The 16,925-nt window shown below is 42.2% G+C and overlaps 1 protein-coding gene across 2 annotated transcripts in view; it reads right to left on the bottom strand.

Moving 5' to 3' along the window:
- GPHR (golgi pH regulator) overlaps nucleotides 1-16,925 on the bottom strand; it is a 38,046-nt gene that overhangs the window by 18,585 nt on the left and 2,536 nt on the right. For both annotated transcript variants that reach the window (XM_065447638.1, XM_065447637.1), the window contains exons 4-9: nucleotides 15,730-15,836; nucleotides 13,312-13,416; nucleotides 10,353-10,473; nucleotides 7,861-7,941; nucleotides 5,759-5,871; nucleotides 1,543-1,631 (exon numbers count right to left, since the gene is read on the bottom strand). In XM_065447638.1, the coding sequence (XP_065303710.1) occupies nucleotides 1,543-1,631; nucleotides 5,759-5,871; nucleotides 7,861-7,941; nucleotides 10,353-10,473; nucleotides 13,312-13,416; nucleotides 15,730-15,836 (616 nt within the window). The remainder of the gene's footprint in view (nucleotides 1-1,542; nucleotides 1,632-5,758; nucleotides 5,872-7,860; nucleotides 7,942-10,352; nucleotides 10,474-13,311; nucleotides 13,417-15,729; nucleotides 15,837-16,925) is intronic.

The following is a 16,925-nucleotide window of genomic DNA, read 5'->3' as shown; positions in this document are numbered from 1 at the left end:
ACACAGGCACGGGGAGAGGGCTTGTCGCGGCACCCCACACAGGCCATTGTATCTATGCTAACAGCAGCACGGCCTCCGAGACTGTGAAGGTCATACTGATGAGCCGTGTGTTGCGTCATGTGTCACTTCCAGCAAGAGGTGATGGTGGTGTTCTTTTTGAGTTTCAGTATCAAAAACGGATATTTCGGCAAGCGTTTAAAGTGCCACTAAAGGCAAATACTAAGTCAATGTGGACTGTTTAAATACCATTCCAGAAACTTCGCAATGCTTGTTTCGTGTCAAGAAGAGACTCAGTTTACGAGAAAATTGCACCTAAAGGGTCCAAACTCCGTTTCCAAAATTCAGATCTCCTGCCACCCAACTGGGGGAGTGGTGACACTGCATATGCCATCATCACACTTTGCTGCCGTCGGTGAGTAAAACGGCGCCCGACAGATGGCGGTACCGAGCCAAGACAGAGCCGTGGATTCGCTGCTGCAGCGTAGACTTGCAGCAGAAACTGGCATAGACCGTTCAGCCATCCCGGGAGATCACATGGAAGTTGAATTCTCTGCTACTTGCAGTTCGTGCAAGTTTCGCGAGCCAGTAAAACCAGCGCAGCGCTATGTGATAATGAAGCTACTGAAACGCGAAAGCGAGGGTGGTGCAGAATCAAGCAAAAACGAAACCTTTCGACCACCCGCGTTGTTGCCAAGGCTAATTTCAATCAGTTCTTTTTTCTAAAAATGAAATAGAAGTGGACAAGTAGCATTTTATTTCATCTTATAATACAATACAAGGATGTTTACTCGTACTCAACTCGTACAACGACTAGTTGAGTACGAGTGACAAAATTTAACTGAGGAGTGCTTTCGTCATTTGGAAATGCTTGAACGTTCTGGGGGAATCTCTAATCATGTCCTGCATTTACCTCAGTTTCTTGATTGTTAAGGCTCTATTCGCGATAATAATTACGCCTTAGAGATTCTCAGGCACTAATCTATCACTTTAGCTTGACTTAGTATTTGCTTTTGGTGTCCCTTTAACGGAGGTCCTTCTAGTATATATCCAAATTACTATTTTAAACTATAATTTTTATGCTGTCCAAATTTTTATTGCAGTTCGCCTTTAAGCCAACATTTTGCCTACCCTCCCCAATGAATGTGATCAGGATGCAGAAAATATACCTGCGAAAATACAAGAATTCTTTTTTTTTGTTTATACCAAGAGTATCTGAGCCATATACCTACTGCTTTGCAAATAGATTGCATAGAACTGTCAAGAGAATCTGCTGTTTGGCTAGTTGGTACATGGTATTTGGAACGAATACAGTTCAAAGAACGAGACAGGAAACTTGTGCTGTTTTTATTCTAAATATTGAACAGTACTTGACAATTCCTGGATATGTACATGTGGCCAGGAAGCCTTAAGGGGTAAGTAATTGCAAATATTTAACATGCTGCACTAGCAAATGCGATGAACTTCAGTCACATACATTTAAACATGGCTGCGTTTCATGGCTGAGCAATGGACCACGTGCTACACGAGCAAGCCTTTGCTTACCAGCATGTTGTGTATCTCCACCGTCTCCAGAAACAACTGTCGGCTGAACTCCTCCAGGGCTTCCACACTCTGCCTCAGCTGCCCAATGTCTGCGACATACAGAAGAAATCCAAGCAGGACATTACAGACTGTGAAGTTTCACGTGACAGGCAAAATTCCAGTCAACAATTTACAGAGGCTTGAACAGGGCCTCCCTCCTACACACCATTGAGGAAGAGGTTATACAGATTGTACTTGCAGCATCTGTTCTCGTGTAGAAGAGATTTTCATCAACACATTTTCAGTTTTTGTGCTTTATCGACTGCAACGCCACATTGTTGTGGTCCCAGTGCAAAGCCCATAGGCTGCTATGTATTTTATTCCTGCTGAATATGTTACCGTTCAGCGGTTGTTGTTGGGCTAACCAGTTCATAGCGCCAGAAAAACACACAGGTTGAGTGAGAACAAGAAAGGCAATGAAATGTAGGTTACAACCATGTGAGGCTGTCCATATGGGGTTCAACAGCCTGTCGTCTTCTCTGTGGCCTGCCTGTATTAAGCAACATTTTTCAGGAGCATTGCTATTCTATCATCTTCTCTCACCTTACACTGCACTTTGTATGGGGCAGCAACCTGATTTGCCATTTGCTGGCAAAATGTGATCTATTAGCACATAAGCTGAACCTCAATATAATGAACACAGACATAATGAATTATCAGATGTAACAAAGTAGACAGAAAATTTGATTGGCCGTGCTTTATTTCCATGTGTGGTCTCCTGCTGGTGGATTCAACAAGGTATTGGCTATAGCAAAGCAAATTCTTGTCTGCAGGTGTCTAGAATATTTATTCAGACAGCTAAAGTGTCGAATGCTGTCACCAACTGATTTTTCAGATGCCTTACTTTTCAGACCTGCACAATTTCTGTGGCACCGCCATTTACCCCTAGCAACAATTTAAACAACAACAAAAATGCCGGGCACTGCATGGTGTTTTGGGCATTTACCACAGGTGCAATGCTACAAACATGGTGGCCATGAACAAAGTTGCTGCCATATCGACGGGCACGAAGCTGCAACTCTGGTTGACAACTCCCAATGAAGTGGCACTGGTTAGGCCTGGCGGACTAAGCAGTGCAGCTGGCAGAGTGGCTGGTAACAAGCCATTGCAGGACTTGCCACCAATATATTTAGACTTTTAGACCTTATCAGCAATTGTGCATGAGATCAGACACACAGGTTAGACTGATATATCCACAGTAGCGGAATACGAATTTATGTGCGGTCCCCTCTGTGTTCGAAAAGACTGCCGGCAGTGTACACATTTTTTATGTTCGTACTTGTGGACCTTATCGAAGTGTGAGATCAGACGCATGGCCTATAGACTGATGGCTGTAGTAGCAGAGTATGGATCCATGTGCGGTCTTCTCAGTGTCCAAAAAGCCATGGCGTGCACATTTCGGCCAGTGGCTAGGCTTAGTTAGACTGCAGTCAGCAAGCCAACATGCCAATCCTGCGCAATAATGACCGAACCATTGCATATTCACAGTGGTGCAGAGCGTGTGAACGTAAATTATTGATGTTTCGATGCCTCGTATCAGCAGGCCATCAAAATCTACAGGAGGCCCTTTGCTGGCCCGTCAAAAGCACCCCACTAGCATTTCTTTCGCATAGACCTGGTCACAACGTATTGTTTGTCTATATCTGTGGGTATGCTTATAATGAATATCAGATATAACAAAGGTATTTCCATTGATTTATGCGACTTTGTTGAAACGAAGTACAACTGTATTGGCCTTGGGGGAGAGACTGGAGAGACCACTGGAGAGACCACTGGAGAGACCACTGGAGAGACCACTGGAGAGACCGGCGGCTGCTATCGCTATGACATAAAGTGATATTACATGGCTTGCATTTGCGCTTTTGTGCCTTTGCTGCAGCCAACGCAGCTCGCTGACTTGGCGATTGAAGCCTTGACTGTAGGGTTGTAGATGACGTGTTTCATTCCCAACATAGCAACTTAGTTGCCCACTCTTACAGCATGGTTTAGTGCTCGATGCTACTGTGCCGCATGTATTCAACCAAGCCTGATGCGAGTTTTCACACGTGCCTCAAAATGAAGCAGCAACGAGATGCTAGGCTGATAAAGTAACTGAAAACAAGATAATTTGTTATTGCAAGAGTCGAGCAAGTGATGCACACAGGACTTGTAGCATGCTCACTTTATATGACATCAGTAGAAATACCCTGATCAGAGAAGCATGCAACTTGCATTTGCACACACGATGGTATCGTGGATTGAGGAGACAACAATGTAAGCAGTTGAAGTTCCAGGTACTATAAGACTGGCAACAAAATCACCGTCCCATGATAATTCTGTCAAAAATGTCAAGCCGCACTCCTCGCGACAAATGCTGTGAACAGTACTGTTATTGCTGCGAAAGTGCTGCGAAAGCTACTTTCATGAAAAATCATGCAAACTGAATAATTAATATGAAAGCATCAGGTTTCTCACTTAATAGAAGTCTTTGCTGCCCTACACACCAGACTAGGATGTTCGCGCTAGGTTGTCTTGCTGCAAAAATGCTACACATACAATACTTAAAACATGCAAACATTTGAAATTAACTGCTGCTGAACTGCTGGAGATGTTCCACACCTCGCAGCTTGTATCATGTGATGTCGCTTTCGAACTCACAGAGAGATTGTAGTGTAGCAGATGGCACCACGATATGTCTTTGAGGCCAATATCCGATGGACAAAACACTCACTTACATGTCCAAAAAGATTCTGATGCGGCCGTCACAGCCTGCCATTCACATTCCTGTTGCCAACTAGTAGCTGTTGCACCAATCCAATCAAAAGCTGAAAGCTGATAACAGTGATCATGATGATAACGATGATGTCCATCAAAACTCTTTTCTTCAAGTGCTCAAGGCCGAGTTTTATCAAATAAACCGTTTCATGTTAAAAACAGCACCTGCTTTTTCTATTCCCTTGCTGTTACGTATTCTTTGTGGCACTTATGGTTTTTTTTTCCCCCATTCTGCGGTCCCATGAAAGATGTATTGGGTCTCTTGTATTTGCCATCCCGGACTGCCTAGGACTGTCTGACAAGCTACATACACCAACACTCTAGGCTGAAAGTAGCACCTAAGTCCTAAGCAGGCTCTACCAGACGTCAAAATCGATGGCATCACAGAGAGCTGGTGTGAGAATTTCAGTGTAAAGTCGCTTTTTGCCTTTCATGTCCTTTCAAAAGCATCAAGCCTGTTCTCATGGTATGACTAATCTAAAGCTCATGCTCCAGATGTTTAAAGCAACCCTGAACCACTTTTTATTAAAGTGGAGAAAGGCATTTGAAGTGAAAATAGGCTATTTCAGAAAGACTTTGGTGCAAAAAGTATTTCGATGTGTTCAGCAGAAGCGGAGTTATCGGCAATCAAACACGGGCCTCCACGGTGCTCCCGTTCTTTCTTTAATGCCTTGCACAGCGAAGGATATGGTGCAGTGGGGCGTGCCTGCAACGCTCCGCCTTCTAAATCTTACCGTGGTGCACAGTTCAAATTTCATTGTGGATGTTAATGGAGACACCATGACTTCCGCCTTTGGCGCCTATCACGCACTAAACATAAGCCAAACAAGGTTGTCCTCAGCATGTCGCAGTGCGCTTAGCCAGTGGACTTGTGGCGGCAACCCGTGGCAGCCGCAATATCTTCGACATGTAGCCGACCGCAGCTTGATGTGAACTATTGGTCAACAGCAGCTGTCTAAGGGAATGACTTAATAGTGCTTCTAGAAGAGAGTAAGGACAGGGACTTCTGTTGAAAAGAGAGCACCGAGAGAAAGGTGACCGCATTGTGCTTGTGAGCTCCACGCACCACGTACGACAGCAAAACTTGGTTGAGATGTTCACAGCTAACTCTTAGCCTAATATCACCTTAGTTGAAAGAGCACTAAGAAAAAAATATTTTTTTTATTATTATTAAATTAAAGGGGCCCTGAACCACCCCTCTGGCTTGGTGAAATGTCATTTCACCAAGCCAGAGGGGTGGTTCAGGGCCCCTTTGATTGAATAATATAAAAAAAAATTTTTTTAGTGCTCTTTCAACTAGGATGATATTAGGCTAAGTTAGATGAATAAAAACAGGTATTACATGCTAGCAATTTGTCAGTTTCTCTAATTACAGTGTAACCATCACATGTGTGCAAATGCTAATCTCATGATGGCAACATACCTTCAGCCCCGCTGGCCGAAGTTGATGTGACGCTCTGCAACATGCCCCAGATGCCAGTGGTTTGCCGACCCGATGCTGACTGTTTCTGCTTTTCCCTCATTGCCAGGGCAATCCTGTGGTAAGGCAAGATGAGAATGGTGAGTCGTTTCTCGACAATATATGAAAGTTGCTTCTGAAATCTGCAACATATTGTATCTTATCACATGCAGCCCACCCTTGCATGTAACCTGCACCCACAATTACAACCTTGAAGAAAAATGAAAAGGAAAGGAAACCGCATGTATGCCTCATTGTTTACAGAAATGCTCAAATCTTACTAAGACAAACCAGCGAGACTGTTGACAAAAAAAGTGAAGCTGACAAACACTGGTTTTCTGCATTTAATCATGAAAGCTTTTGCCGCTGCCCTCTCGAAATGCAGCACACCTTCACAGCAGTGCACAACCTGCTTATACGAAGCAGGGACGCCTGTGTTTTACATGGCAGTTTACGCCCATTTATTTGCACTGTTCTCAAGTATTTTAGTTTATATGCCAATTTTACATCTACGTGCAACTGCATGGCAATAACATTGCCTTCACGTTCAGCTTCACGGCAACAAAATTGGCATGGCCAATGAGCTACATTTAAGGTAAAATTCGCCACAGAAACCACTGCACCGTTAAGATTTCTTGAATCTTCTGTGCAGCTTATAGGTGCTCAAATATTGTACAAGGAATGCGCAACTATTTGGTTTCATCTAACTGCAGCAAACAGACAGTAAAACAGTAGTTCAAACATGAATAGAAAGGTTGGTACCGATCCTGTTATGTTCTCTTGGTTCTTACATTGTCAAACATGTTGTGTTTTGTTCCCATAGTGTTTACAGTATTGGCACCCCATTTGTTACATTTCACTTGAAGGTTCTTACGTCCAAAAAGTACAATGATGCACTACTTATGACTCAGCGCATTTTCTCTTTACATAGCTGAACATCATTCCTAATTTGATTGTCTTACATACCTACTGTAAGAACGGGTTTCAATGTTTGGATGGGCAGGAGCAAGAACTTGTAGGGTGCAGCATCGGTAGAAATTACAGTTATGTGCAACACACTGAGATTGCCAACGGGTTTGCCAAAAAAGTGCAGGGAACTTGAGGATGCTATGGCACAACTGGAGCCCATAGAAATTATTGTGAATGTGTATTCTTCAAAATATATTCTTGGGATTTCAGAACAGATGAACTTGTCAGACTGATGCCAGCATGGTCCATGATGTCGAAAATGAATAAGAGGAGAATGAAGGCTCGAGCAGTCCCTCCGGGCTCATGCATGTTTGAAGACAATGTCATGGTCTTCGATATCTTGTGCGGTTATTTTGATATACGTGGCTTTGCATTAACTGAAAAAGGGTTGTGAGCACCTGAGAAAGGCCTGCTACTATGAAATATTTATTTAAAGTGGCAGACGGACATCACAAGCTTAATTTAATCACGAGTCACGACTATGACTGCAAAAGAAAAAAAAGTGTGGTGTTCCATCTAATTGCCAGGGGGCAACAGTGAGCCTTATTTAGAATGTTTTGAATAATCTTTTATTTATTTTTTTCAACTTCAAATAAAGCTTATAGCCTACAGCCTGTAGATTACAGCCTGTAATGCTGTTGGAAGCATTACTGAATGTTACCCTTTCTTAGATCATGCTTTCTTTTTCTGTGGCCCGGCCAAAAAGTTGACCAAGGCTCGAATGTACCACCAGTATATGGGTTCAATGAAATAATGAAGGAAATAGATTCCATTAGAAAGGTTACCAATTAAAAATGAGAACTAGTGTCTCAAACAAATAACATGTAATAGCAACCTAGCTTTCCTATTCAAACCTTACTGCAGCATAAATTAAACAAAACTAAAGGCAAGACTTCTTTAAGAAAGAGTCAACAATACCAGGTACTGTAAATCCTAGCGCTCGCTTAAAACAATTTTTCAACGCCAGTTGAAATGTTCTTTTTTCAAGTAAGGCACAATGTCAGATTTATAGAAAACAAATTACTGAACAGATCAGAGTTTTTATGAATGCACTTATAATTGGGCAAGATAAGCAAAGAACAAATGCAATACCAGACCTCTTCTTCTTCATGATGATTACGTCAAATGTTTGCAGAAGCTTCTTTTCCATGTTTTGCACATCAGTGAGAGTGACTACCCTGTAGAATGTAAAATGATAGAGGATATCAGAGCCTACACCAACCGGTTGAATAAACCATGCAGAAAAGTGCCAAGCTGGCTCTACCATAATGCCCAAGTGCCCAACATATGGCCACAAGAATACTGCTAGAATTGTGATACTAACTGCACCACTGAGAGGCTGGGGAACAACAAAAAAATCTGCACTTCATTTGGAGCATGGTTCGGAATACAACACAAGGTACCTTTTGTCAGGTTGGTAGTTCTGAAAAAAAAAGCTGCATTGCAGTCTTCCAAGTAATAACAATAACAATAATAATCATTATTAGTAAAAATATTCCTGTTAAGTCAAAACAAATACACTGAATGCCATTTCTAACAATGGTTTACAGGTGAATTTTCAAAAGATTGTACAAGCTGAAGGAGTATCTCAAAACCATCACGGACAACATGAAACCGTGTGTTTCGTTCTGCATTGTAGCCCAGCATTCAAATTCCTTTTCACAGACAAGAGGGTACTTCATGGTTGGCTGGCTTGTTCTCTTTTTCTTCATTACTGTAGTTGTTTACGCAATACTTTCCAAGCGCCCTTGATCTGAACCGTCAGCCAAATACCTTTTTCATTACTGGTTAAGATGTCAAGAGCCTTAAGAAAAAAAAAAAAAATCGGCAGCATGGCATAACATCCACGTAAAATCCCTTAAACATCCCTACAAGCATTAAACTCCCAACTAATCAGTGTTCTAATGCATCTAGTCTGTACTACCATGAAATGAGACACAGTTAAACCTCGTGATAACGAATTTGCATTGTTATATGAAAATTTTGTAATAGTGAAACTTTATCTTTTATACAAATGAGTGCAATTGCTGTTAGATTTTCCTTATATGGAAGGGGTTGCAAAATTTTCCAAATCATAGGGCCATCGAAAAAAGCAAACTTGAATGAGAAAAAAGATAATTTTGTTAAATTTGAGAGTCAGCAATGAGAGATACGGTCCATATGCATTGTTGCACAGGCATTCCAGTGCTCAGGCATTTTAGTGCAGAGGCATTTTTTAGCACTGAAATGCCAAGTTGACGATATTTTCTCATCGGTGGTTTGAAGTGAAGCCAGCCATACTTCTGCGTCCACTCCGCCCCTGCGGTTGATAGTGCCGCCTGCAGTGCGACGACGCTTTCATGGAAAGCGCCAGTAGCAAGGACTGAATGCTTCGTCTGCCTCTTGCTTCAGCATGTCTTTGAAACTTGAAAACATGCAACGTCCAACACTAAACACGTGGGGAGACAGTGCATGATGCCACGCCATTGCATCTTGCCCTGTCTTTGCACACGTGGCAGATTACCTTTAAAACAGGGCATGCGGATTGTGTGTGCACTCAGCCACACAGACAGCCATGTGCCGCCCCAGCCACGCTAGAAAAGGAGACACGCCAACTTGCCCCAACTCCCATCCCCTCCATGCATGATCGCATTACTACAAGCTTTTTTCCTCCCCCAACCCTTTCCCTTCGCTTGCGTGGGAAGATGGTACTGATCAGACCAGCACCCTTCTTGGTTCACTCTGGCATGCTTTCACTCACACCTAAAGCATACAGTGCACGGGGTGCGATAGGATCTTATCGAACTTGGAATTTATATGGTGCATCGTGCTGCTCTGCTTCGAGGCATCTAGTTCGAGAGGTGCATGTAAAATAGCCGGCTGTAATTCAACCATCTGACCATCTGCGTCTGCAGAAGTTTCCATTTATTGTCTCGGTATTCTTTCGCTGCAGCAGTAAAATTTCGTAACATTGAAATCGTGTATAAACACACTTCGTTACAATGAAGTCCAAAATACTTGGCATTTTATGGACAAGAAGTAAAAAAAAAGCGAAATACTTCACTATGTAGAAAAATTTCGTTACATTGAGGTTCGATAAATGGAGGTTTAACTGTATTACATTTCTGACCGAAGTACCTTTATGCCTGAGAGGTATAGCTTGGCTGTGAGGCATATGGTTCAGGTGAAGACTCCAGATAAACATAAATGCTCCAAGGGCTGTTAAACATGTGCCGAATTTCAGTGCACAGGCAATGTTGTACAATGCCACCAATCGAATGTAACTGCTGCTACTAGGAAGTACTTGATGTGGTTTTGTGTCCCAAAGCTATACTGGGGCAATGGGAGAAGCTGTAGGAAAGGGCTCCTGATTATTACATATTACCTGAGGTTTTCAAAAGTATAAACCGAGTAATCAGGCACTTCACATCCTGTCGCCATCAGAACATGCGTGCCCCATCTGGAAATCTGCTGCTCAGCAGAGTAAAATAGCTTTTTGAATTGCAGTGCGAAGTAACAGTGGGTTTTGCCGCTGCATTGTGAGAACGCTTGCTATAAAGGAAGCACACACTCATGCTTACTTTTCTGTACAATTTCAGCTGCCACTCACCTCATAAAGTAGGCCATAGAGGTGTATGGGTAGTTGACAGCACCAAATCCGGACAGCACGGCCATGAGCGTGACCCCCACGACACCTACACGGCTGATGACTTGCTCTATCGAGAGTATGCCTAGCAGAAACCAACAAGAACATGTCAAGGCTTGGTTGTCTACAACATGTGTGAGCTGTCTCAGCAAACATTAGACAGGCTTTAAAAAATAATAACACAGCCCGCAAGGATTACAGTAACGTATTGTTGAAATGAAACTATATTCTAGGAGAAAAACAAATAAGCGAAGAGAAAACAGCGAGACAGATGCTAAGCTTTTTTGCGGTCACCTAGCACAACTCAGGATATCTTTTTGTGTTCTGTCTAATTGCTTAATTACCCATAATTGAATAACAATGTTAAGCCCTAATTGTTCCTTATTTTATTGAACACTGATTGCTATCACTGATGTAATGTTGTTTTCAAGTGTCTTGTCCAACTAGAATTTATTTTTTAATATTCTTGCTAACTAATTAACTTTACTTATTTACAATCTCCTTGAGTATTTATTGTTATCCTGCATTATCTGGGACACAATGTAAAGAAGAAAAAAGAACGAGCCAACAAAGAATGTAGTGCAAATACATGTGAAAAATGGGCACTGGTGCTTAGGTTGATTAATACCTGCCAACAGCAGCAAGAGATGTGCGTTCTCCAAGCACTACCACTGCTGTAAAACATCTATGGTAACTATGCTGAAATATTGACAAACAAGCTGTTTTATTTAAGAATAGGCCACCCTTTCTGACCGTAAAACTGGCATACAAGGTATACAATGAGTACTTCTCCGATTTCTAAGCTTTCTGATCTCTAACAAAGACACCTGAGAGAAATGTGGTTGCAAATTTGTGTTGTGCATACTATGCTCAAGGTTCTGGGTGTTGTGAGTTTATTTTGGGGCAATATTGGAGGGTGTGCTTGTAGCTTATATTTTCAGCACAAACTGAGTTAATCACTGATTTCTTTTATGGTGCATATGAATTATGACCTTTTCTGCATTTCAAGCATAATTTACCATTCAGCTTCGCTCTTGAAAGGAGCTTTGATAGCAAAAAAAAAAAAAGATAGAGACGGGGGGAGGGGGGGTAGTGTAGCATATACATAATAGCAAAAGGGCTTATCGCCATTCCACCTTACTGTAATACATACATGAAATCCAAGGTTTGACGGAATCTTGTCTTACAGGAAGAAGCATGATGAAAAAAAGGGAATGCTGACTAAGAAAAAAATATATTTCATGAATAATTAAGAGGTTTCAGCTCCCACACGAGAGCCTTGTTCACAATGCCAGTCATTGTGAACAAGTTTCCCGTGAGGGGAAAGGAATGTCTTAATTTTTCACTAAATATTTTTTTTCCTTGGTCGGCATTCTCCTATGTTTTTTTTTCATCTATATGTACATGTGTATTAATGAATGCTTAATTCAGTCACTGTGGCACGCTCTTTCATATTAACAGAAATAAACATTGAGAATGCCCTTTCAGTGGTTGCACTGTATAAAGGAAAAGTATATTCAGCCCTGTACCTGAAAGGATGTGCCAGACTCAGCCGTGCACTCTCCAGTAAACTAAGGCTCAACAACTTCAGCAGCATTCACCAGACATTCTGAGAGAACACTCTTGCAAGCACCAATCGTGATAGAACCGAAAACAACTGCTCAAACGTACAGACATTCGCACTTCTGTCTAGAGTAGAGATGCGAGTGGTTGAAAAAAAACATCGAAAATATCGAAAAAAAAAGTTTTTTTTTGTTCTTTTTTTTAGGCCAGGATAAAATTGAAGAAAGAGAACAAGAAGAAAAAAAGAGCTTCTACACATAATTCTTTTGTTGTGATGAAACTCCTTTCAACGTATCTAAAGGTTCAGTCAAAACAAGGTGTTTGGGAGTCTGTGAAGCACCTGGATCTATGTAACATGAAAGATGGTCTCTTTTTCTTTTTTTTTTATGGCACTCTTCGGCCACACCTGGCCCCTGCGCCATTAAACACTTCAAACATCAATCAATCAATCAACCAGTTTTTTTTTCATGCCCCTCGAAATTTCATTAAATTTTACATCTCTAGTCTAGAGTGCTCAAGTGCATGGCTGCAGAACTAAATGAAAGAGCAATAACACAGCAGCCTTTAGGTTCAAGGTACCTGGCTGTATAGTGTATTACCCGGGCGCCTGTGTGGCTCCTGCTGGTCACAACTATCATTCCTCAAACCTGTCAGCAATGCACAGATAATGATTGATTTGCATAGCAGTGCACCAACTCAGCGCTCTAGTGAGAAGTGTTGATGACTGTATGTGTCGAATGCTTCTGGCAGTACCAACTTCATTGCAGGCATGTAGAGAGAAAGAAGAGAGCAAGGAAAGGCAGGGAGGTTAGCCAGACTTTGTCCAAATGTACCTAAGACACAAGGACGAAAGAAAGGACAAGACACACGTAGTGCACCAACTTCATGTTTGGGCTCATGATCTGAGCATGGTACCAAAGGACTTGCGGGTGCAGTGCAAGTTGTGATGAATCATTTCGTTGCATGGCATTGCTCAAATTTCCTGCAACAGCAGCTTAGTACTCTCTGCTGCTGAGGCTGTAAGCTGTTAATAAATTCGCAGTGCTTCTCCTCATCTACAATGCCAATCAAGCTGTCGATGTCTATGTAAAAGTTACCGCCCAATTGTCAGCATCTGCAGGCACACAGGACAGTACACATCATGCAAGAGAGTAGACTCATCATGGTATAGTCATGGTACAGCCATATGGTCACAGATGAGGTCCCTGAAATTCACAATTTTTCTGATACATCCAAATTCTACATTTTCTTTACCAGCGAGTGTTTTTCATAATTTATAGAATTAATCCTAAAGCGAATAACTTTACTATATAGTCAAGAAAGGAGCGAGAACATAAAAATTAAATAAAAACGGGCGTACCATGTTTTGCGCTTAAGATCGGGAATGGGTCCCCGATCTTCCAGAATAAATAGACGAACACCAGCCATGCACCCAGCGCGAGTGGCTTGACAAGCCTCGTCCGCACTGCATGCAAGCAAAAAATGGGAACAGATGAATGGCAGAATAAGTAAACTTCAATGTCAAGATAATCAATAAATAAATCCACACTAATTCACTCTGCAAACAGTAAATTATATCCAATCACCAGTGCAGCCACAGATTTATTTCGAGGGGTATTACAAATGTTTCTTAATTTCCAATATCCCCCCCCCCCAAATTTTTTCCCACTTATTCAAAGGTTGTTCTGATAAAGATCACAAAATTTTGTGGTTGTACTAGCACCAAAACACTACCCCTGGCTATGACCCTGCAGGCAATAGCTTGTACTCACACCTAGAGCACAGATTTTTGATACACAGTAAAAGTAGCAAAAAGTCGTCTCTGCACCATAAAATTTTCTCAATGGTTTAGTAACAGCAGAGATAGAAGACAAAAGAGTGTTGTGTGGTGATGATGCAAGGTGGGCCAGCCTCCTCGCAGAAAAAGCCCTCCCCATTGCCTCCATTGCAAGCAGGATTCCTAGTAGCGTCCTCCTATATTGGAGCCCACGTTACATTTGCGTCACATACCCTGGCTCCTATAAACCAGGATTTGCAACATTTCTAGGGGACAGCCATATTTTGCCAGGGACTATGGGAATCAGGGAAAAGAACAAAAGATTAACGGCAGTAACACTCAGCCTGTTCTTACTACAAGCTTGCCGCCAGTGTTCACTCGTCATGGCTTTGTCTTCTGGCGCCCCATAATCAATTTAGCAGCCCAACATAGGCTGCCTAAATAGCTGGCGGCTAGGGTCTAGATTAGGTGTGCTTGCTCTAAATGGGTATGCAAGAGGAAAATGTTGTCATGGGATAGTTAGTCAGCAATGCCCATAAGGACACTAAAGATGAAGGTGATGAAGGGGTATCTAGTCTTATCCACAGTTTTGAAATATTGCGCTTCGCTGAAAATTCATGACTCACAGTCATGCTGACTGATCCACCTTTGTCACATCCTGCTGCTTCCCTGCCAACCTCCAACCGACCCCATTGGTTATCTTAGACCAGCCTTGTGACCCTGGTATGTTTTCTGCAACTGATGGTGTCGACAATAAGGACTACATGAGCTGGTATGAACATGTCAGTGCTCACAACTGCTAGGACTCGACGTTGATGCTCAAGGAAAGAGGTGAAATATGGCCGGCATAATATAAAACTATTCCAATCTGTTTTTATTCCAAGTTGGCTTCCTTAATTATAAGCACGATTCCTTAATTATAAACGCGTGCACCCACTATCTCCTATCACAGTACGAGCAACGATATGCCTAATAATTGTACTAGCAGGTCTCCAGGACTACTCCGGACTTGCGTGTGGTGATTTGTGCCCTTGGGGGCAGCAAAAAGCATGCATTCATTTTTTCGGCCTGTCCGATTTTTTGGACGTTTTCCGACGTTTCAGGGAGTCCAAAAAATCAGATGTTGACTGTATTATCTGCAATGTGGCGAAACTGTGCACGAGACTACGTACACCTTCGTCTTCATTTTGTTGCGTCCTTGTGGTTATTGCTGACTAATTGTTGCATGACAATATTCTGGTCTATTCATTGCGATAAAAACTGTACGGACATGCAAGGTGAGTTTGCGCCATTGCCGCCACAGCCCTGCTGTTCAGGGTGCGATGGTGCGGACCACATCACCTACTGCAGGCCTCAAGGCAAGCTTGCAAGCACAAGGAGGAGGTTGAGCAGGTAAGGCAGGAAGGCTGGTGCTTTGATGCACGCTGTCTGCCCTGTGGTGGAGGTTGTGCAATCAGCTAGACTTTCAGAGCACAGCACACTGACATGGTAAAGGGAATGGAAGCATGGAGTAGTCTCTTTGGGACAAGTGCGCACACTCCCTACTGCCGGCACCCCTAATAACACTAGTGGTAGCGAGGCTAGCTAAACAGGTGAATCTTGTGAATTAAGTTTGTGACACTAGCTGCAGCACACATCTTGGCGCTCCACCATGTCGTCTTGGCAGGGCAGACATGGCAAGTCAGCATGGCAGGTCCATCCATGCTTAGACAGATGAGGAAATTTATGAACTCCTGATGAACTCTGACTTGGATGAAAGCAATGATGAAGAACCAGCTTTTACGTAGAACGAAATGTCCGCTGAACCAATGCACGAAAAAAAAAAAAGAAAGACAGCACAGGGTGAAGAGCAGTCTGAAGAAAAACTTGACAGCCACAAGGTTAAAGAATATAGCCAAACAGCTTTTATGAAAAAAAAAAGGAACACAAGCATGCTTGGTATCCGTTCTGTACACAAGTGAGCAAAGAAAACTGTCAACAAGCTTGAGGCATCATACTCACCGAAACGTGTGTTGCTGATTATCAGGTAGCCAATATAAAAAGGAAGAAACACTATCAGCATAAACAAAATGGCATACAATCCTAGCTTCCAGTGTAGATAACGTGAACTGAAAGAAATAGTAATAAAAATAATAAATACGTGAGTGCACATGGTCACAATGGTAACACAACTGTAATAAGACATTTCCAATGCTATGGTAACACAAGAATGCTTGCTTCAGGTTAGGCTTTTTAGACAACGGTAGATTCAGCAAAAAGTAAGTTATTTAGAATGGCAGAAACCTGCAAGCAAGTAAGGATTCATGGCTAAAAATATTATGAAAAAAAATACACAGAGAAAAGAATGAAAACAAGAACTGTCTGTAATGTTCTTGGTGGGTCATTAAAACTTTTTGCCCCCAGTATTATTTTGAACAGTATGGATTGCCCATTACTTTGTGTCCCTTTCTTTGCCAAGGTCATCAAGGTTGCTTCCGCAGTCAGAATTTATAGGGATGGGTCATCTCCTCGCATTTTTGTCAGAAACTAGAACATCACACCAATGAATGAGGCTGCCTTTAATGGTGGACTATCTTTCAGGATATTATACAAAGTGTCCCAGTTAAAATGGTAAAGCTGATTAAGAAGGGTTCAAGATAAGAGGATGGGACCAATGGTGTTCTGTCAGCAGAAGTCTTTCGCAAATTAGAGTATTTTTAAGTGGAAGCCAGACGAGTTTATCTGTTACTGGCCGAATGTCAGGTAAGGAAACCAGTGTATAACTTGCGATGAAAATAAAACATTAATTGACTAATTGATTAAATGTGTAGGTATTTGGGAATGTGTGTTAGTGTGTGGTGGGCAGGCCAGCCGAATGGGCTCAGGCATTCCCACTTGTGTGTAGCGGGCTAAGTGCGTAGCATCACGAAGGGCTGAAAGGAGGCATCATTCAGTTTTGGCAGCCTCTCCGACTGTCGCGTGCACATCAAATGGTTCAGCACAGTAATGAGGACGATGTCGTCCGCAACATTTTCAGTGTCAATTTCAAATATATAGAGAAGTGTTGTCTGGTTGCTGCAGTAGTGAAGAAAAAAAAACGAAAAAAAAAGACAGCAGTGCAGTGGAAGTTTGTGCTCTTGGTAGGACCTAAACCACAACCAAAGAAAAGCTTTTAGATAAAATGCATCGATTCACCTGTTAGAAATTTTTGCCTGTGA

This window comes from Dermacentor albipictus, chromosome 4 (genome assembly GCF_038994185.2).
Source record: "Dermacentor albipictus isolate Rhodes 1998 colony chromosome 4, USDA_Dalb.pri_finalv2, whole genome shotgun sequence".
Taxonomy (NCBI): domain Eukaryota; kingdom Metazoa; phylum Arthropoda; class Arachnida; order Ixodida; family Ixodidae; genus Dermacentor; species Dermacentor albipictus.
The sequence above is the reverse complement of the archived record's forward strand: the minus strand, read 5'-3'. Positions and strand labels throughout refer to the sequence as shown.